This window comes from Microcebus murinus, chromosome 5 (assembly GCF_040939455.1).
Source record: "Microcebus murinus isolate Inina chromosome 5, M.murinus_Inina_mat1.0, whole genome shotgun sequence".
Taxonomy (NCBI): Eukaryota; Metazoa; Chordata; class Mammalia; order Primates; family Cheirogaleidae; genus Microcebus; species Microcebus murinus.
In genome coordinates this window covers 47,379,932-47,399,487 of record NC_134108.1, presented here as the reverse complement: position 1 = coordinate 47,399,487, position 19,556 = coordinate 47,379,932, and the positions used below count along the sequence as shown (strand labels likewise).

Below are 19,556 nucleotides of genomic sequence, written 5' to 3'. Positions count from 1 at the left end.
GCAGTTCCAGAGCCCGGAGGGAAAACTAAAAACAGGACTCTTCTCACTCATATGTATCATTTAAAAATCCTTGTACATTAGAGATAAGCCTTTCATCCCCTCTGACTAATCCACAGATTTGAATGACAAGCCAACTTTTTCAACTTGTTATCCTACCTTTGGTGGTTTCACTCTCACGGATAAGAAAGGTACCTCTTGGGTTTCCAAAGGACAAAAGCTGTCGTTCAGCATCTTTTCGGCCAAGTTTTCCAAAATACCACCTTTAAATGAGATCAAGGAAAGGAAATACTTCATAGCAATCATTTACAAAATAGAATAGTGTAGGCTTTTCATTTTTGCCCATGAATGCCCCCTCCTCCTATTTTGTCCTTAGCTCCTTCCCTATATGTTATTTTTTTCTAGTTTCATTCAGTTCTCTTTCAATCTATTCCTAATTCTACTCTTCATCCATCTCTTTCACTCCTTAAGACAAATCATATTTGAATTATGGGTTGTTTTCCTTCCCTCCAGAGACGACAAGAACTGATTTGTGTTAGAACTGCCACCTGCATGCACAAAAGGAGAAATCTAAGACCTTGCTTTGAAATGGCAACCGTGGGAGACCCTTCCCACGCTCATCTAAAAGACTCTTGATTTCTGAGCATAATTACAACTCCTGAGAAACAACAAAACACAGTATTAGTGTATATAAAGACCATTAATCAAGCATTAAAGAAAATTCAGTCAGAATGGATGAAGAATAAAGATATGTGATATTTTCAGTAACTTCCCACCTACAGGAACTCTGAAAAAAATGGTCAAGACTACCCCTCATTTGAGACAGCTGCTGCCCTGGGATGCTTGCTTGTGCTTGCTTTTCCTATCCAGCAGGCGTGAGGCTTGTAGAAGTAACAGGCAGGTACCAAGCACCTGGACCGTGATCTGCTGCACATCTTCTCTGCTGCACAGCTGCAGGGACTGGCTACTGCACCGCTGAGGTCCGTGCATGGTCACTGAGCACGTCCTTAAAAACGCCTTTGTGTTGGAGACATTCTACTGTTTCTCCTTGAACAAATTAATGACACTCTTGTGCCACTTTAGGACCTTTGCTGTTTTTTTACCTTCCCCCTGCATTCTCAAGCCTTAACCACTGCCTGGCAATTAGTCGACATTTCAGCACTACCTGCCGAATGAATAGCAAGTGCCCCCACCCCGAACCAAGAATTCTGGAGCATTCCATTGGAAATCTATGCATAGAAACATTGTTTAGAATATTTAACTGTGAAAAGATTGAGTTTCTCAAGTGAAATTTCAATTCATTATACATGAACTTAGGTGTTATGCGTTCACTGCCAAATTCTTTTGTGAATGAAAGAGTTTCACTGAAGAAAAGACACCCTACATGTTATCTCCTCAGTGACATTCAGAGGTACAAAAATGTGCAACAATCTCTAATCTTGTAATAAAGAATATTATGCCAATTATTTGTGAGAAATGACTTTCTGGGTTTATATCACTATCCCAATTAAAATTCTGTGTAAAACAGTGGTGAAACCCAGAAAATTGTTAGAACAATGGATTGCCCCGAAACAATAGTATTTTAAGATAATGATGTAGTTAATTGCATATGTAAAACCACAGGCATTATTTTTAAACATAATATTCTTTAAAAACAAAATATTTTACAAGTTGACCATTATAAATATAACTTAAATATATAGCTGGGTAGGTTCCAAGTTAAATCAAAGTAATGCAACATTTTGGTAGTACTTTTTGCTCTGAAAGAATAAAAAGATGTTTGTAAATCTACCCTAAAATAAAAATTCAATATAAATACCTTTATTCACTGATGATGAAACATACTCACTAGGAGAAAAAAACCAGCTCAGAACCACTAAGTATTTGAGAGTGGGAAGCAAAACAGATCTTAGAGGAAATATAAGAGAATTAAAGGCAAGACAATGATCCAACTGGGGATTTGGCTGGGGTGTGGAGTCTAATCCTCCTTGCGATACTTAAACAAACCTGCAGCAAAATTAAATATCAGAGCCAAAGGCTGGGCTTGGTGACTGACTTTTCTCCCTTTCCGGAGAGGCAGGCCCCAAGGTGTCAGGGAGGAGGCCAAGTTCCTGCCTCTGGGAGATCATCGCTCCACCTCCCTGTCCCTCACTGCAGAAGGCAGGGTGGCTCTCAAGCCCATTCACGCCCGCGGGTCAGGAGAAGGAACAATGGTTATCCCTTCTGGGTCCCCTCAGCCACTGACCACCTTCCTAAGTGGCTACCAGTTGAATATTGGAGCCAAATAACTGCTATTCATTATTTACTATCAAAGAAACCGAGATTCTCAATCAAAGGAAAGGAAAGGACCATTTGAAAGCCATCACCAAAGTGTTTCCCAAGTTGTGGGACACACTGCATGTGAGCTACTTTTACAGGGGGCATGGAAGGTGTGTCCCTTCAGCACTCTTTTAATGTTCCTGATTGCACTGGGAGAAAAATCTTAGCTTCATCTTTAATCATTATTTGCCTTCCCCTCTCCCTTTAATAGAGGGAGCAGATTGCAGGCTTTAAAACTTGGGTGGGCAATAATATATGCTTTAGCTAGAATTTCATCATATTTTCACGGTTACTTTCCATCTTTGAAGAGTTGCTTTGGGTTTTCATTTAGGGTACTGATATAACATTTCCGTTCAAAATAAATATTTTTTTTTTTTTTTTTTTTTTTTGAGACAGAGTCTCGCTTTGTTGCCCAGGCTAGAGTGAGTGCCGTGGCGTTAGCCTAGCTCACAGCAACCTCAAACTCCTGGGCTCGAGTGATCCTCCTGCCTCAGCCTCCCAAGTAGCTGGGACTACAGGCATGTGCCACCATGCCCGGCTAATTTTTTGTATATATTAGTTGGCCAATTGATTTCTTTCTATTTATAGTAGAGACGGGGTCTTGCTCTTGCTCAGGCTGGTTTTGAACTCCTGACCTTGAGCAATCCGCCCGCCTCGGCCTCCCAGAGAGCTAGGATTACAGGCGTGAGCCACCGCGCCCGGCCCAAAATAAATATGTTTTTAAAAAGTGAGCAGGCTTAAAGGGAAACTTTAAGTTAATAATAGTGCAAGTATTGCATAGATTATTACATAGATGTGGCAAAAGCCAGCCATAAAGCCTGAGAAACACAAGACTACAATGTTCTCTCAACCCTTAATCACTCCAGTGAATTTCTTCTCTCTCTTGCTCAATGTAAATGGCATTTTACTGTGGCAACCAACTTTTAAAAGCAAGCGGTTAGGTCAAAACACAACACAGCAAAACATACTCTTCTGCCTGGATAGAGTCGACGGGAGCCACGTAATTGCTGGGGATGTAACCTGTCTCTCCTGTTGTCAAGGAGCGGGCTTCCCACCAATCTCCTTCCCTGCAAAGAAAAAAGAGAAAGAAGTGAATATGTTGACCACTTCAAAGCTTCGCAGTTACAGATTCAATGCTGTCCACAGTGTCTGACTGTCCTTTAGCCATCCTATCACCTGATTTCTCCAAATTGCTCCTTTTCCCTAAACTTGAACATAGCCCTTCCAACCCCTCAACCCCATCAAGGTCAAAATGTTACAGTCCCAGTCAGCTGTGAGATGAGCCTATTGTCGTCTCTTGCCTAGTTTGTGAATGACGAATGTAGGACTCTGGCCATGAGCAGGCTCTCCTGGTCGGGCGGGGGGGATTTCGCCAGGGAAGCGCCCTCAACTTGGACACAGGGGAAGGACACCCAGCCTCAGCACACTTAAGAAAAACATCACAGCTGCAGGCTGTCTGGGAAGGGAAGCCTGTTAGAAGGCCCCACTAGGGGTGAAAGCACAGTCTGAATGCCTGCCTGCTTGCTCTCAGGAATGGGGAGACACACCTTCCTGCAGGTAGAAGGTTATTCCATCAAATACTCAGAGCACCAGCCTGAGGCTGGCGGGCAGGAGCGGGAGGGTGGGAGCAGCCATGCGTGCACGTGCAGGGGAAGCACAGAACCCAGGCGGGGAGTGAGAGGTTGCTCACACCACCCTGTACTGCCTGATGTCATGCCACAGTGTGGCCTCAACCTGGGGGCTCGCAAGGACGTGAAAGGGGTGCTTATAACACTGCTCTTGCCTTAAAGCCAGTGAGTAATCTAAACCTGTGGTCCCCAACGCCCGGGCCTTGGACAGGGACAGGGTCCATCACGGCCTGAGCTCCGCCTCCTGTCAGATCAGTCACTGTCTCCCATCATCCCCAGATGGGACCCTCTAGTTACAGGAAAACAAACTCAGGGCTCCCACTGATTCTGCATTATGGTGAGGTATATAATTATTTCATTATATATTACAATGTAATAATAGAAATAAAGTGCACAATAAATGCAATGCACTTGAATCACCTCGAAACCATCCCCTCCCTCCTCCGAGATCCATGGAAAAATTGTTTTCCATGAAACCGGTCCCTGGTGCCAAAGAGATTGGGGACCACTGATTTAAACAGTTCAAGCTCACATGCTTAGATGCACACAGGTTTATAGGTTTATGTGTGACAGAGAGCAGGGATGGCTTCGCCCCAGCCCATGGTGGAGGCAACGAGTGGGGACAGGGGCTGTGACACGGGGGGGGGGGGGGGGGGGGGGAGACGTCCGCAGGGCCCAGCGCTGGCCTGCGGTCAGCAGTGCCGGCAGGACTCTCATCACCAGACGCCCAGCACCTTCTCGCCTTCCTTTTTTGGTCCTTGGAGGCAGCACGAGAAATCCCAGGTCTCATTTTTTAAAAATCACTTTTTGGCTGGGCTCTGTGTCAAAGCTCTTGGCCAGGGAGAAAATGTGTTGGCTTTTGGCCATGGTAAAGATCCTCCCAGACTGATTTAATGTGGTGGAGAATCACCAGCCTCTAGCAAGCTCCAGCCTTTCTCCGGAGGATCACTCTCTGGACTGCCTGGGCAAGGTGAGCAGTGGCCCTGGGCAGGATTTAATAGAGCAAGGTGACAAGCCAGCGTGCTACAGTGCAGCTGCATAAGTAACAGAACAGCCCGCCGAAAACCAGGGTGCTGGCAAAAGTATTTTAAAACTTATGTTCTAATTTAATACTCATGTTTCTCAATCTCTCCTTTTTATCCTATTAAACAAATCAATTTAAAAGGAGATAACAGTTCTCATACCCAGAAAGCCCTTTATTCATGACCTTAAATTTAGTTCATGTCCAGATTTTTACTATGAAATATTTACAAATACCAAAGAATATAGGTACAGTATACATGAACACCCGTGAATCCACCACCCTAAGAGCCAGGTCGTTACTAGTGGTGTGGACTCTGCACTGCGCTATTCCCCTATCACATGCCCTCTGCTGATTTTTCAGGTTCAAATCATGAAATTAAAAATGTCAACATATTAACAGTTTGTGCTGGTCTCATTTTTATGCCCCCCAAGAGAAACATAAGCAGTTGTAAGTATATCATCTGAGAACATATGTGGAAGTGTATTTTTTTCTTTCAACATCGTAAATGTTTAAGGAAATGGCTTTGGAGACATAATGCTCACTTGAATATAGTGACAACGTTTACTGCTCTAAACTTCCACTAGATGGAGACATTTCATCATAGAAAAATAACAATACCCACTCCCCCTCTACCCTGTCCCCAACCTGGGAAATGCTCCAAAATGGCGAGGAAAAAATTACATGCTGTATCAGAGACTTATTTTTTAATGCAAGATAACCTTCATCAAGTTAGTTCTAATTGAATTAAGAAAAAGAAAGGTTAGCATCAATTTTAGGGTAGGTGGGAATGTTGATGGGGGCAGAAAGCCAATACATTTTGCTGCGGGTTGGGACAAGCCTCCTTTCACCCAGGTGATCTGGCATTAATGAAGCCATTTCCAATTCAAATCTACTATTAACAATCTCATTTTGGTCTAGGCAACTAAACAGTTTAGCACAGAATTCAATTATCAGCTTATTCGAAAGTCATGCATCAAGAATTCATGATTTTCTTATTTGACCCCATTAATCTTACAAGGGTTTTCAGTTACTCAAGAGAAAGATAAAATCCTTGATTTCTCTTTTTCTAGGCCATCCAGGGTTACTTTCTGTACCAAAGGAGACATGAGGTGACAAAGATTCAGTGTGTTATACAGTAAACCTCACAGGCTGAGCCAGAGGGGCTGGTATAGACTCAAAACATCTATTGAAAGTTGTTCAGCAAGTGAAGAAGTCATCTTTTTAATACACTAGAAGCACCAATTCACCTATAAACAAACACTGTATAAAAATCATTCATGTCAATTTAGGAAAACAGGATCTCTATTATGCCACCTTTTATTTCTTGAGTTATTGTGGACAATTAGCATTATTAAAACTGCATTTCTTTAAACTGTTCTTATGGTTCAGGTCTTTTCATTAATTCACACTTGGCAAGACATTCTTTGTTATCTTGCTCTGATTCAAATACGCGGTTTAAACCCTGGTGCTGGTTTAGAATGGCTTTTAAGATTTTATAACAGCTCCCCCTGTTCCTCTGACTTAAACACTTATTAAAAGAGCCTGGCCGCAATCCCTGAAGTCACTCACAGGGCTTGTGGTCCCAGGAGTCGGGAGCCTTGATGGAGCCAGGAAGTGGCATCTGCCAACAGAAGTCAGCCTTGATCTGCCTAGCCATGCAGCATTCTTATTACAACGTCCTAATACACTGAGCACTTACAACAGCAGGTCCGTGAAGCACCCCCACCCTGTGCTGGGCAGCAGGAACACCGCCTGAGGGCACACAGCACACCCTGGCCCACAGTTTAAGCTGCACCACAAAACACAAAAGCCAGTCCCAGTGGCTTCCAGTTTCTGCCCATTGACAGGGGAAGGGAGTGGGAGCACACACACTAGGAGGTGTGGCAGCTGCCCCAGGGAGAACAGAACCCCATCCCTCCTTCCCTTCAGCCAGAGAGCCAGGGGCTGGGAGAGGCTGGGGGAGGGGAGAGGCTGGGGGAGGGGAGAGGCTGGGGGAGGGGAGGAGCTGTGTGCCATCTGCTTCCGTATCAATGCTTTGTTTTTCCTTCATGATTTTCTCTTCCCTGTTATTACCCTTGACTTCAGGATACTGTATTTGTTGCACAGACCTTATTTTTCTTTTCCATAACCTTGAGAAAGGGCATTTAAATGGCACGTAAGATGAGAAATTGCATTGGCAAAAAGGAAGCACATTAAAGGGGGAAGAACCTTTGTAATATTTTCCTAAGAACAGGGTCAGAGGCTCAAATGCCTCTGGAAACTCAAAGGCCATGCATGCAAATCACAAAACGTAGACTGAGATAGATTGGATCCTCCTCGAATGTTTCTCCAAAATTTTCAATTTAATGGCATGATAGATCCTTTCCAGATCAACAAAGGAAGAAGTCTTGGGTCAGACTGTGGTGAGGACTGACTTTCCAAGCGCCCTACAACCTGGTGACAGAACCACCTGCAGTGTGTGTACCGTACTGCCTGCTACTCCTTGCTTCTTACCTTTTAGAATTTACAAATAGTTTTAAAGTTTTTAATCAGCCGTGGCATTTAGGGAATATTGTATAAACCAGGGAGGGGAAGTGGGTTGTATTTCAGAATCCAAAGTTAATAGACTCTGACAAGAAGCATTCATCTGAGAATCAAACTGACAGCCAGGAATCATCAATCAGAAGAGATCAAAGCCAAATTCCCTCCTCCCCCGCCTCTCAGCCAACTTTCCAAACCTCCATGTAGCTGGAATGGTTTGGTCCCCTTTGATGGGGGCATCTGGGCCTTTCCAAGGTCACACCCGACACTGTTCTCAGGACGCCCTCCCAGCGGGCCGTGCACTCTGCCACCTGCCGCCTCCCTGCGCAGGGGTGGGTCCCTAACCTGGGCCTTCTGCTCCTCAGATGTCAACCATGATACATACCTCAGGCAGTTGTGAAGGATAAATGAGAACATTTGTGACTTAGCACATGGCTGGTCCATAAGGGGCCTTCAGTACATGGCAGCTGTTTACTATTTTTAAAATATGTCTGTGGCCACAGGAGGAGGGATCCTGGGGGCAGGTCATGTTCTTGACCTGGGTGCTGGCTACACAGGCATGTTCGATTTGTGAAAATTCAACAAACTGTATACTTTTAAAAAATTGTGGTAAAACATATGTAGCATAAGATGTGTCATTTTAATCATTCCTAAGTGTACAGCTGAGTGGCAGTAAGTACATTCACACTGCTGTGCAGTCATCACTGTGTACACTTTCGATACAGGCACTGTTCTGTACGTTTTAATAATAAGTCAAAAAAAATCCACCCCTGCCTCTGTTAATGATGACAATACTAATAATTTTTTTTTAAAAAAGTGCTGTGACTATGCAGACTGTATCTTCTGATGTCTAGACTGGCCTCCTCTGGAGGCATGCAGTTCCAGCTGTCGAAAGGTGGCGTGCTCTTGGTGTATGGTCCTGAGAGCTGGGGGCACCCCAGGGAAGGGCGGGCTTCCCGGGCAGGCAGCATTCAGGCCGGGTGTAATAAGCAATAAGCACTTCTCTTTCCCGGGCTGTGTGGGTGAGCAGGGCTGCCCCTTACCTTCCCCTAGAGAGAGCTTCAAGTCCCTCCATCACATGAAATGCAGTTTGCTCACAGAGCAAGAGGAGAAGCAACCAGACTTGGTGGCCCAGGAGAACTTCCTGGTGTGCCCTGCAGGCCCTGGGTGGCATTCTTCCCCAACCACCTGGAGCAATGCACCAAGTCACTGGAGGTGCCTGGCTTGCTGACATGGGACCCCACCATTTTCTTTGGAGCCCAAATTTTTCTGGCGTCCAACCATACTGCCACAATCTAACAGAGGCAGTGTTTTACAACCATAGGGAAATCTGACCCATATTTACTCTTCCTTATGGAGTATTAAAGGTAGGATTTGAAAAGTAAGTGAGTCTAACTCTTGAAATTTCCCCATTGCTTATTTAACTGTTGTTCCTACAGGCCACGTTTAAAATGCATGCAGTGTAGGCATGCACGAATGGGCGAAATCGCTTCTCTTTCCATCTCGCCACGACTTCAGTCACCCCCAAATTTTCATCATAGGGGTACCACAGGCTTTACCAACTGGAATGGTTAGCAGTTTTGAAAACAGAAGGAATGTGTTTGCAAGCCTCAAGTGAGGGCTTAGCTAGTGCCACATCCGAAATGGGAAGAAAGTCTCAAGGCAGAGAACGCATGGTGCAGGTGGCCAAGCTTTGTGGCAGTCATTGGAAACTGGGGATCTGTGGCAATGCCCTGGGCAGTGGAGGGCAATGCACCAGCTTTTACAACCTCTAAACCCAAACAAAACAACATGGACTGTGCTACTATAGTTCTCCAAAAGGCTCCTTGGACACACCATGCCCTCAGATACTGCATTGTGTCACTGACTCTTCTTTTCTCAAATTATATTGCTATGAACTAGTGAATTCAGCAAATATTCTCTTAGCATCTCAGACCCCCGAAGGGGCACAGACTGGTAACCAGTCTGAAAGGTACGCATGCTTCTCTTCCCGCTCCAAACTTACGAGCTGTTCAATATTTGAAATTTTTCTCCTTTGTGAAAACTCAGGTCATCTTCCGTCCGTGCTTCATAGTCATAAAGGGCCACAAACAGTGTCACTCCTGCCAAAGCAACATCAAAGGAGGGGGGTTATTATACATGGGGAAGTTAATACCAAGAAATCAAATCTTCACTAAAATCTCATTCTCAGACTCTGCATCTAGTCAGCACCAACAACATGTTGAAGTGTTGTGATTAATGTGTGAAAACCAGAGTCCCGGGGCTGTGTTTATGCCTTGGTCTTTGCAGGGAAAGCATTATTTAATCTGACAAAAACCTGGACTTGAAGGACTTCTCTCTGTTTGCCTTTGAATGACTCCTGGGGAAGAGACGGATATTAACATCCAAAACTAAAGGGGGCGGCAGCGTTGGGGCTCAGATTTGCAGGGCTCTGCAATGATTAGGAACACCCTCTATCAAACACATTCTCCTCTACTCGGAAGCCCACATCAGGTTCTGGGCAAAACAAATCACTCTTTCCCCTGGCGTAACAGTCATGAGGAAGACAACAGGAAACTCTTCCTGTAGCTTGGGGAAATTTAGAGAAGACCCCTTACTGTAATGCTCACCCCTATTAAAGAATGCATTGCCCTGGGCATCTGCAATTGTTCTAGCAGTTGCCAGCTGCTTAGTCCTCCTGCTGAAAGTGGAATTTCTCTTCCTTATCCTCCTCCTGCCGGGAACTCATCTCTCCTCACACTGTCTTGTAGTACTCACTCTTCCTCACACCTACCCTATGTCTTCTCATCTGGCTGACTCCCCGGAGAGGCCCTTCCTGCTTTGCAGAAGTTGTATCAACAGCAAAGAATGTGCAGAGTCCCATTTGGCCTCAGACTTCCTCCATATGACAGGCAGAATCCTGAGACGGCCCTCGCTGATTCAGCCTCCTGGGACCATGCCCCGTGCGGTCCCCTTCCCTCGAGTGTGGGCTGAGCCTGAGGACTTGCCTCTAACAAACAGTGTGCAGAGGTGATGATGGCATGTCCCTTAAGTGACTAGGCTTCAAAGGTGGTGACTCTCCTTATTCCTTGCAGACTCTCTTTATTGCCACTTCGGCTTGCACACTTTGACGAAGCAAGGTGCCGGGCCGGCAAGGCCCACAGGACAGAGAACCGAGCGTGGCCTCGGCCGACAGCCAGCGAGGAACCCGATCCCACCAACACTGCCCGAGCCTGGGAGCAGATCATTCTCAGCCGGATGTGAAATGACGACAGCCCAGCCCGCACGCCTGTGAGAGGCTCTGATGTAGAGAACCCGGCTAAGTCATTCCCGGACTCCTGACCCACAGAAACTGAGAGATAATAGATGTGTCTTGTCTTGAGCTACTACATTTTGTGGGAGTTTGTTATACAGCCGTCGATAGCTAATACGTTTCGCTTCCCTATAAACTGGCTTCTCATTCTGATCTCTACACACTTCCAAGTGCCTGGAGTGCTCGAGGGCCTGGAGAACACACAACGTGGAGCCTCCTCCCCTACCAAGCCGCCACCTTTCCGTGTAGGTAGTTCCAAGGGAACAGATGTGTCCACAGGACTGTTCAGGAACCTCGGGGCGGGAGGGATGTTTTTCGGCCCCACCCCACGTGGGATCTCCTGTAGGAGAGCTGGCATTCAGATGTCTGCCCGTGCGAGGCAAGGCTCATTTGGCAAGGGTCCTCCTTTCTGTAGATTTCTTTGAAAGGTACGAAAAGACTGGCTTAAAAGAAAAATGTGGGTACCTGTAAGGCCACGCCTACTCTTATTTAACACTCTATTAACAGATTCCCTTCCTGACCTAATTTAAAAGCCAAGCCAAGCCAGCTCCATGGCGTGGAAGGGAAGCACACCAAGCCCAGCACTCGCTCCTTGCATGGTGGACGAGTTCTCAGTTAAGGGCTTTTATGTTCCAGGGACTGAGGGGAGAGTCAAGGGAGGTTACAGAGAAACACAGACACTGTGTTTGGCCTTAAAGGAGTGAAAACACTATTGGGAGAAAGGACGTGCACATATAATAAAATAATTCAAGGCAGAAAAATCTGCCAACATTTGGGGGTAATGTGTTTTAACTTTCAAATTTTATAAGGGATGATATGGCCTCTTAGACTTAAGATTGTCCTCAACTGCAGTGCAGACCCACACGTTCAAGGCAAGTAGCCCTCTCTAGTGACTTTAATGACACCTGCAGATGCAGGGACTCCTATCCAACACTCATGAATGAATGAAAAAGGACAACGCCTGTGTCAGCAGAATTAAGAGTCTGAGCTGGCAAATCCCTCATGTTTCCCATGATAGACACAGGGCAGGGTGCTCGATGGGTTTTTGACTCTCTTTCCTCTTCCATCCTCAAGAGACAGATAGCCTGCCTCTTCCCTCCTTTCCAGGTACTTTGGGAAGGCAGGAGGCATGAGCAGGTGTACCTAGCATTCACTCACCTATGCAAGGCCTGGGTTAAAGGGAGAGCTAGAGTCACCATAGCACAAGGGTAAATATGAAGGTTTTCTCCCACTGGGCAGAGCATGATATTCTGGTGGAAGAGAAGTAGGTAATGTCCAAAGGCTCTGGGACAGGTCCCCCTGATGCAACAACACTGCCATGTGTTGGGTGCAGACAGAAAAAAGAATCCCTGCTAATGCCTTGGGAGTGGCAAATCCCCAGGTAGAGAGGCACTATGTGTCATTATATAAGACATCTGCTCCCAAATGAGCTGAGGGATGCTACATTCTTCTAAACTTTTGTAATAAACAAAACGATTTTGGAACAAATAATGTCAAATATCTAGTTACCGTGGTTCACACACTGAGAGAGGATTTGGAAGACTAAGGATGCATGAGATAATGTACAAATATTTCGGAAAACATATGTCTGAGAATGTATGCCAGATATTTTACAAAGTATGAGCTAAGTCAGCAAATACACATGGCAGTAAAATATGGCCTTGTGGTGTGAAAGACAAGGGAATTTCAAAAAAAGAGAAAGGCAGGCTGAAGATTAGGAAGATGAGGGAGAAGGCACTACCCCTCAAAGAGGTAGAGGAAGGTGGGGGAGGGACTGCATTAGTATTTGGAGAACTCAAAGTATACATAACCACACCCAGTCTTGGAGTTTCAAAAGACCCGTGATAGGGCTCGGGCATCTGTGTTTTGAAAAAGCTGCCCTCGTTATTCTGAGCTAGCCAGCCAGCCATGGTTGACGGCCATTGACCTACTGTGCCTTGGAGGAACGTTGTAGCTCACTAACTCATGCAGAGCCCCACAGAGCAGCAGCTTAGGGGTCCCCGCATCCCTGGAGCCAGGCATTTTGATTTGTACATCAAGCTCTGGCTGGTAGAGGAGACTGATTAGAAACTTACATGTGAAACCCACAGCCCAAGGGAGCTGACTGGAGCACAAATGTTCAATTGCCAAAAGAATTAAGGGCAGCTGCCCCCTCCCCACCCTCTGCGGCCCTGGGGGCTTACCTGTTCCTCCTCTCGTACGCAAGGTCCCAGTATGAGACGAAGAGTTCACACCCCCAAAGACTGTGAGTCCTTGGCCCCCGGCTGCGTGGAAGTTGTTGTAGTTTGGGATGGAGGTCACGCCGAAGCTGGGGTAGTGCTGAGGGGTGGGGTCTGTGCCATAGCGGTACCCGGAGCTCTGGTTCAGGCTGCCATCCCTCTCCTCCGTCAGTTTTGTTGCTTCTTTATCCTTACATTGCACACAGCCCATTATCTAAATTCCTGCCCAAGACAAAAAGGAAGCACATGAGCTTGGATGTCCCCCCTTGCTGGGTGGCTTTACTAGGAAAGAGGAATACTTGGCAAGGCTTGCCCCCTTGGCTATTTCGGGGCTGTGAGGGGCGCGAGGAAAAGCAGTGGCTGGGGGGGCGGTTAGGAGGAAGCTCAGTTCCCTTGACCCGATGATCACATTTGTTCCCCAGATGCTCAGGATGACGGCATCCTCACAAGGTACAATGTTCAACATGCAGCAATTTTCCTTGAATGAGGCCTGCGCCCCTTAAAATTCTGTAATAGCACACACCTGCCTAAAGACAGTCCAGTAATACTAATCAGTCATCTCAAAAAATAGCATATGGTCTATAAAATGAGTCTATGCAATATTAGAATAAAAACTTCCATCACGGCAGAGGAAATTTAAAGAAGAGGGCATGGGTGCTGGATAAGCCAGACTCCAGCCCCTAAATAAGTCACTAGACATCTCTGCTCACGGGTACCTACTCTCCAGGCTCAAAATTGGTCAATCTTAAGCAATAAGATGATGATAAGTATCGAAATTAAGAGCCAGTTACTGGATGAAAAATGAAATTGGTAGAACCTAAGAGGTCTGAGTATATTTGCAGGATGTCACAATAGCCTACAGTGACAAAATCACTTATAGCTGCTAATTAACTTTTCAAATTTCCATTAGCTTTTGACATCTTTCAAAAACACCATGCAAAAAAAAAAAAATCATTCCCATGTTCTAGACTTAGTGGTAGATTAAAAACTTGAGTCACTGTCATCCTGCCCTCAAGCCTACTTCTGCCGGCTCCTCGTCACAGCAAATGGAACCACCAACCACCCAGCTGCTCGGGTTGGAGTCCCGAGAGGTATCCTCACTTGCTGTTCCTTGTTTACACCTCAGTCTCCATTGCTCAAACACGCCCAAGTCTTCAAAGCTTCCATTCCCACCTCCCCTACGTTCAGGACTTGAACACTCTGGCCGCTCCTCTTTGACACTCAGTGCATCCTCTGCATCTCAGTTAATAAGGCGCCGCTTCCTCTGCAAAGCCTCTTCCAATTCCCTGCCCTCCCGGGGCGGGCAGTGCTTTCCCCAGTGCCCCCACCATGGCATCCCGATTTCCCTCACGACACCCACTGCACCATAGTGAAACATGGCCTAGCCACCTGCCTTGTCACCTGATGGACTGCGAGTTCCAGGGAAGCAGGGCACCATCTATTGTCATCACAGCTATACTGCCAGCACCTGGCACCGTAAACAGCAGCCAGATGAGTGAAGATTCCGCAGCCTGTTATGTTTCTCTTTTGCCCTTTCTTTCTCTCCGTAGCAAGGCCAATCCTACTTCCAGTGACTTTTATCAGCAGCGTACCCTGCATTTTTTAGTCTACTGGTACGAGCGTGAGAAGTGAAGAAGATTCAGAAATACAGGGTAGGTTTGTTAACGACCCCACTTTGGACTGCAATACCCTGTCGAGCCGGCAGGGGGTAGGCAGAACAGGCAACGGAGGTCCCTGCCAAAACTCTGCAAAGCAACCCATTTGGGACCAAAGAATCAAACAAGAAACACATGACATCATGTGTAATAACACATATTCACTGGGGAGGGCACAGCTGGCACAAGGCGGGAAGTCGCTTGAGGCGGCAAAGGAGAATGAAAGCGTCAGTTTTTCTATATTATCTTGCAAACCAAGGTGGGAGGTGCCACATCAGACAGGTGGGCTGCCCTGGGCGCTATTCTGAGTGCTGGTTTTCTGCTGGACCAGGTCAGGGGAGAGCAATCAAACTGTTCCAAAGCCCTCTCAAAATTACACGTTTCAATACTTTTTGAATTGAATGTCAGATCTTGAGAATGAAAATGTTTGGAAAAGAGCCGCCTACTGCTCGAGCTGAGATCACCAAATCTGGAACACATTTACTCGTAAATCATTTGAGATTAATTTACAGTATAGTGTGTCCAACATGCTTTGTAACTTACGGTAAATGAATATGATTTTCACAAGTTTCCAACGGGAGATGCAAAATATTTCCAAGGAATGATTTACTAAAAGAATTTCATCATTTGTTGTTGATGTTGCTTCATCAGACTGATAGTTGTCTTGCTCACAATATATTAACTCTTTCATGGTGGAAAGTTGCGCCAAGCTTTTACAAAGGTCAGACAGAAACATTTCTTGTCCCATATCTTTTGTTCAGGAATTTCACTGACTTACGGTAATTAGAGGATGTAAGACCTGAATCACACCATTTATACTAGTGGTTCTCAGCTGGAGGTGACTTTGCTATTCCCCCTGGCCCCCCAAGAGACATATTAGGCAATGTCTGGAGACATTTTTGGTTGTAACACTCCATGGGGAGGGATGCTCTTGGTACCTAGTGGGTAGAGGCCACAGATGCTGCTAAACATCCTACAATGCACAGGACAGCCTCCTTCAACAAAGGATTACTTGGCCCCAAGTGTTAGTAGTGCCAAGGTCAAGAAATCCTGATTTACACTCAGGAAAGAATTTATGTCTATGTCTTTGAAACAGCGTAACACCTTTTCCCTTACATACATGTGATTAACATGCAACCCAGAATGCTTTCCTTAGAATAAGGATGCCAGGTAGAAGGAGGCAGTCTTAAAAAGCGACATGAAATGCTTTGCTTTTTCTCTAGAAGCTTGTTCTAGAACTAGAACCCAAACCAATGAAAATTCTCATTACAAACCATCCTTCCAACTCCAACAAAACAAAATTAACCCCTACATCAGAACCCTAGAGAAAACAGGACCCTACATCTAACCAAATTAAGAAAAAATAATCTTTCAGAATCCATTTTAAAAAAGTAACACACTGTAATAAATGACTATCAGCTTATCTATAATTTTATGAAATAATGAAGGGGGGAAAAAGTCACCAGCTCCTAGATGGCAGGGATTATTTTTTGTGTCATTGCCGCATCCTCAGCATCCAAAACAGTGCCTGACACGCAGTAGCACTCAATAAATATTTGTCAAATGAATAAATACAACAAAAATAGTCAAAACCATTTTGGAGGAAACAATTTTCTTCTACAAAAAGACAGCATGTCACTTTAGACGTGAAACTTTGAGTTAAGTAATATTTCTATACAGATCTTACTCTCTCCCTGTCATTGACACACATAAAGAAAACAGAAATAAATCAGTAAATGCAGTTCTCAAGTCATTAAAAGTTAATCACAATGAAAATATTTGTATAAGAACTTGTGGTCTTCTTCCTCCCACAAGGGGCATTCAGACTAATTGTTTCCTGATGGAAGAGGCAGAAGATGCCATACAAGCTGTACTTAATGTGCTCGGGCTCTTTACATAAGGCAAACTTTTAAGCATTTGAGCTAAAATAAAAATATTCTTTACTACTGGTATGTATCATTCTGTGCCATGGTTTTTCCGTCTAATGCTGTAGGTCCATCGTGAACATCTGATGCACTAATATACTTGCTCTAGATCCGTGGAGCATTAGGAAACACCAAATAATACCATTCTCATAGTGGAGTCTTGGCGTTACTCTGATCAGGAAAACATCACACACCATGGACTCGTGGCTATAGTCCTCTGCACGGTGTCACACCTAGGAAAACTGGTGAAAGAGCACTTTGACCAATCAGATTCTGTGCTTGCGGTCAAGGTGTCTATAGTATAGCTATGAAGTCCATATTCGCTAATCCTTTTGCAAACTGAGGGGCACTGTTTCTACTATGCAAATAAAACTCAATTTACTTAAAATCCACTTAGTCCTGTGGATCTTTCCAAAGGCACCAATAGTGTTAAGCAACATGGGAAGAGTTGCCAGATACAGAATTCAAGGATTGCCACACCCTGTTCCATTGAGGCTGTGGATATTATCAACTGATCACAGCACTTTCCGCTGCTGTGACACGGCGTGGCCTCAGACTCCTCCTTCACATAGCTCTCCTGTCTGAAGCTGATCTAAAGGATTGAATCTGTCTGCTACGAGGGGCACAGGGTGCTTTGATCAAGATGAATCTGCTTGAACACACACTCCCTCCTACTGATGCCACAGACCAGAGTCTGGTCTGCCAGATGCACATTAAACACAGACACGCTGATATTTTCTTATATGCCAATCAATACAGCAATGCCAGGATGCCCAGATTATAATGTCATAGGACTTGTGAGAGGATTTCAGGTGTGCGGGAGCTGGGTACCAAAAAGATTGCCAGTGCCAATCTTCTGCAGGAGCAAATTACTTTCTCTTGAGACACATACACTTGCAGGCAGAGGAGGGATGGTAGGAGGGGGAAGGTGAAAACAACAACAAATAATTTTAATTGCAGCAATGTAAGTGCTTTTGTCTCAGAAACCAACCTAGGTGGGTGTGAAGAAGTGACAGCTCTCAGGCATAGCAGGCTACCCCTGCTCCTGACAGGCCACAGCAGATATCCAGACTTCAGAGAGTGACAGATTTGTCTCATACTCTGACATGGTATGTTTCCTGGTGCTCCTGTTCCCTATCCCTTTAGTTGGTCTCCATTTTACCTGGGCAGGTATCATAATGGAAGTAAAAGAATAAGGAAGGGAACTGAACTGAGAAACCAAGCACAAGTAACTGAGATGGGGGCAGTTGAAAAAATAACTTAACCCTTTGCACTCGCTTGCTTTTTTCTCGATTCCTTTATTTTACTCGGAATTTAATTTTTTAAATACCCCAGATTTTACAAAGCGAGGCAGTAGAATAAAAAACTGGAGTTTCTTTTCATACAAACTTATTCATCTAGATTTTTTTATATTTCAAATTATTGATACATTCAAAGAGTAATTTTAATCTCTATAATTTTTCATGGTGTGAGCTGCTACTGATGCTAACCGTGTCGAGTCACACTCGACATCCGAGTGCAAAGGGTTAAAGCTGAGTTCTAAATCAGTTGCACAGGTTCATAAACTGCTCTGGAAAAAAAGCAAAACCTGACAGCTTAATGAGCAAACACACTTTTTCAGTCGATAGCAACGGCCGGAGGAGAAAGGGTAAGATGTGGCAGAGACGCGTCAGACATTACGTGGCTGCTGGACAGAAGATTCCCGCAGGGGCTTCTTGAGCCTTGTGGAATTGGAAACACACAAGAGTCAACCTGAGGCATTTTGTTACATGCTCCACGGGAAAGTTAATCCCTTGAAAGCCTAGGGAACCCCCGGGAGCAGGACGTTTCGAGACCGTTGAGTACAAAATCGGTAGCAATGGTAGTTGGGCTACACAATCTATCACACAAATTTCCCAATTTCCCAGCATTTTCAATCCTTTACAGTGAGGCTTTGCTCTTTTGTAGGACATTGGGCCATTTGATTTTGACACCCCTCGGGTGAGTGCAGACAGTGCTGCCTCTGGGGACAGTCAGGAAGAAGGGCCAGGGATGCCTGGGGAGAGAGCAGGACCACGGGACCACACGAGCCACGCTTGGAATCACAAGCACACCCCAAGGCCCTGAGGTAGAGAAAAAACCACTGACCCTTCGGAGATGCAAGTACTTAAGGGCTGAGCCACATTCAGCACTGGTGCTGGGTCCAGCCAGTGGCCCCAGCCCAGCTATGAAAAAAAGCATGCAGGACTCTGCCAATGTGGGAAAATCCTCTCTTTGCTGCCAACTGGAGGCAAGAAGTGAAAATATGTGCCTTGATGAAATGGAATTCTGAGCTACCTCCCCAGGTTCCTGCCCGTTTGTAGTCCTGGGACTTGTGAATGATGGGACAGTCACTCTGTGATTAGGTTACGTTATTTGGCACAGTTGAGTTTAAGAAAGAGGGATCATCCTGGCTGGATCTGACCTAATCAGGTGAGCCCTTTAAAAGGGATGGCTCCTCCTGGGGATGGAGATTCAAAGTGCGAGAGGCGTTCAGTGTGAGGGAGATTTTCCACTGCTGGTGGAAAATCTTTAAGGATGGAGTGACAGTGTGGCCAGGCATGTGGGTGGCCGGAGCTGAGAACAGATCACAGCTGGCAGACAGTGAGGAAATGGGGCATCAGTCCTACGACCACAAGAAACGAAGTTTGGTCAAGAACCTGAACGAGGCTAGAAATGGATCCCACCCCGGTCAAACCTCCAGATGATGACACAGCCTAGCCACGCCATGCCCGGACCTGTGACCAACAGAACTGTGAGCTGATAAATAAATGTTGTTTTAAACCTGCACCCCTCACATGTACTTATTGCCATCTTCCCACACTTCACAAGCAAGTAACAGAGAGGCTGGGGAACTGTCCGCAGCCATGTCAGTGGGAGAGGCGGGATTTGAAGCCAGGCAGCCTGATTCCACGGCCAGCACGCAAACCCTCTCCACTGGAGTCAATTCCTGACTATG

At 45.5% G+C, this 19,556-nt stretch overlaps 1 protein-coding gene across 6 annotated transcripts in view; it reads right to left on the bottom strand.

The window, feature by feature from the left end:
• The window catches only part of FYN (FYN proto-oncogene, Src family tyrosine kinase), a 200,712-nt gene that overhangs the window by 41,295 nt on the left and 139,861 nt on the right, over positions 1 to 19,556 (bottom strand). For all 6 annotated transcript variants that reach the window (XM_012753105.3, XM_012753111.3, XM_012753108.3 and 3 more), the window contains 4 exons: positions 12,964 to 13,221; positions 9,494 to 9,590; positions 3,285 to 3,383; positions 157 to 260 (listed from right to left, as the gene is read on the bottom strand). In XM_012753105.3, the coding sequence (XP_012608559.1) occupies positions 157 to 260; positions 3,285 to 3,383; positions 9,494 to 9,590; positions 12,964 to 13,210 (547 nt within the window). In that variant the 5' untranslated portion in view covers positions 13,211 to 13,221. The remainder of the gene's footprint in view (positions 1 to 156; positions 261 to 3,284; positions 3,384 to 9,493; positions 9,591 to 12,963; positions 13,222 to 19,556) is intronic.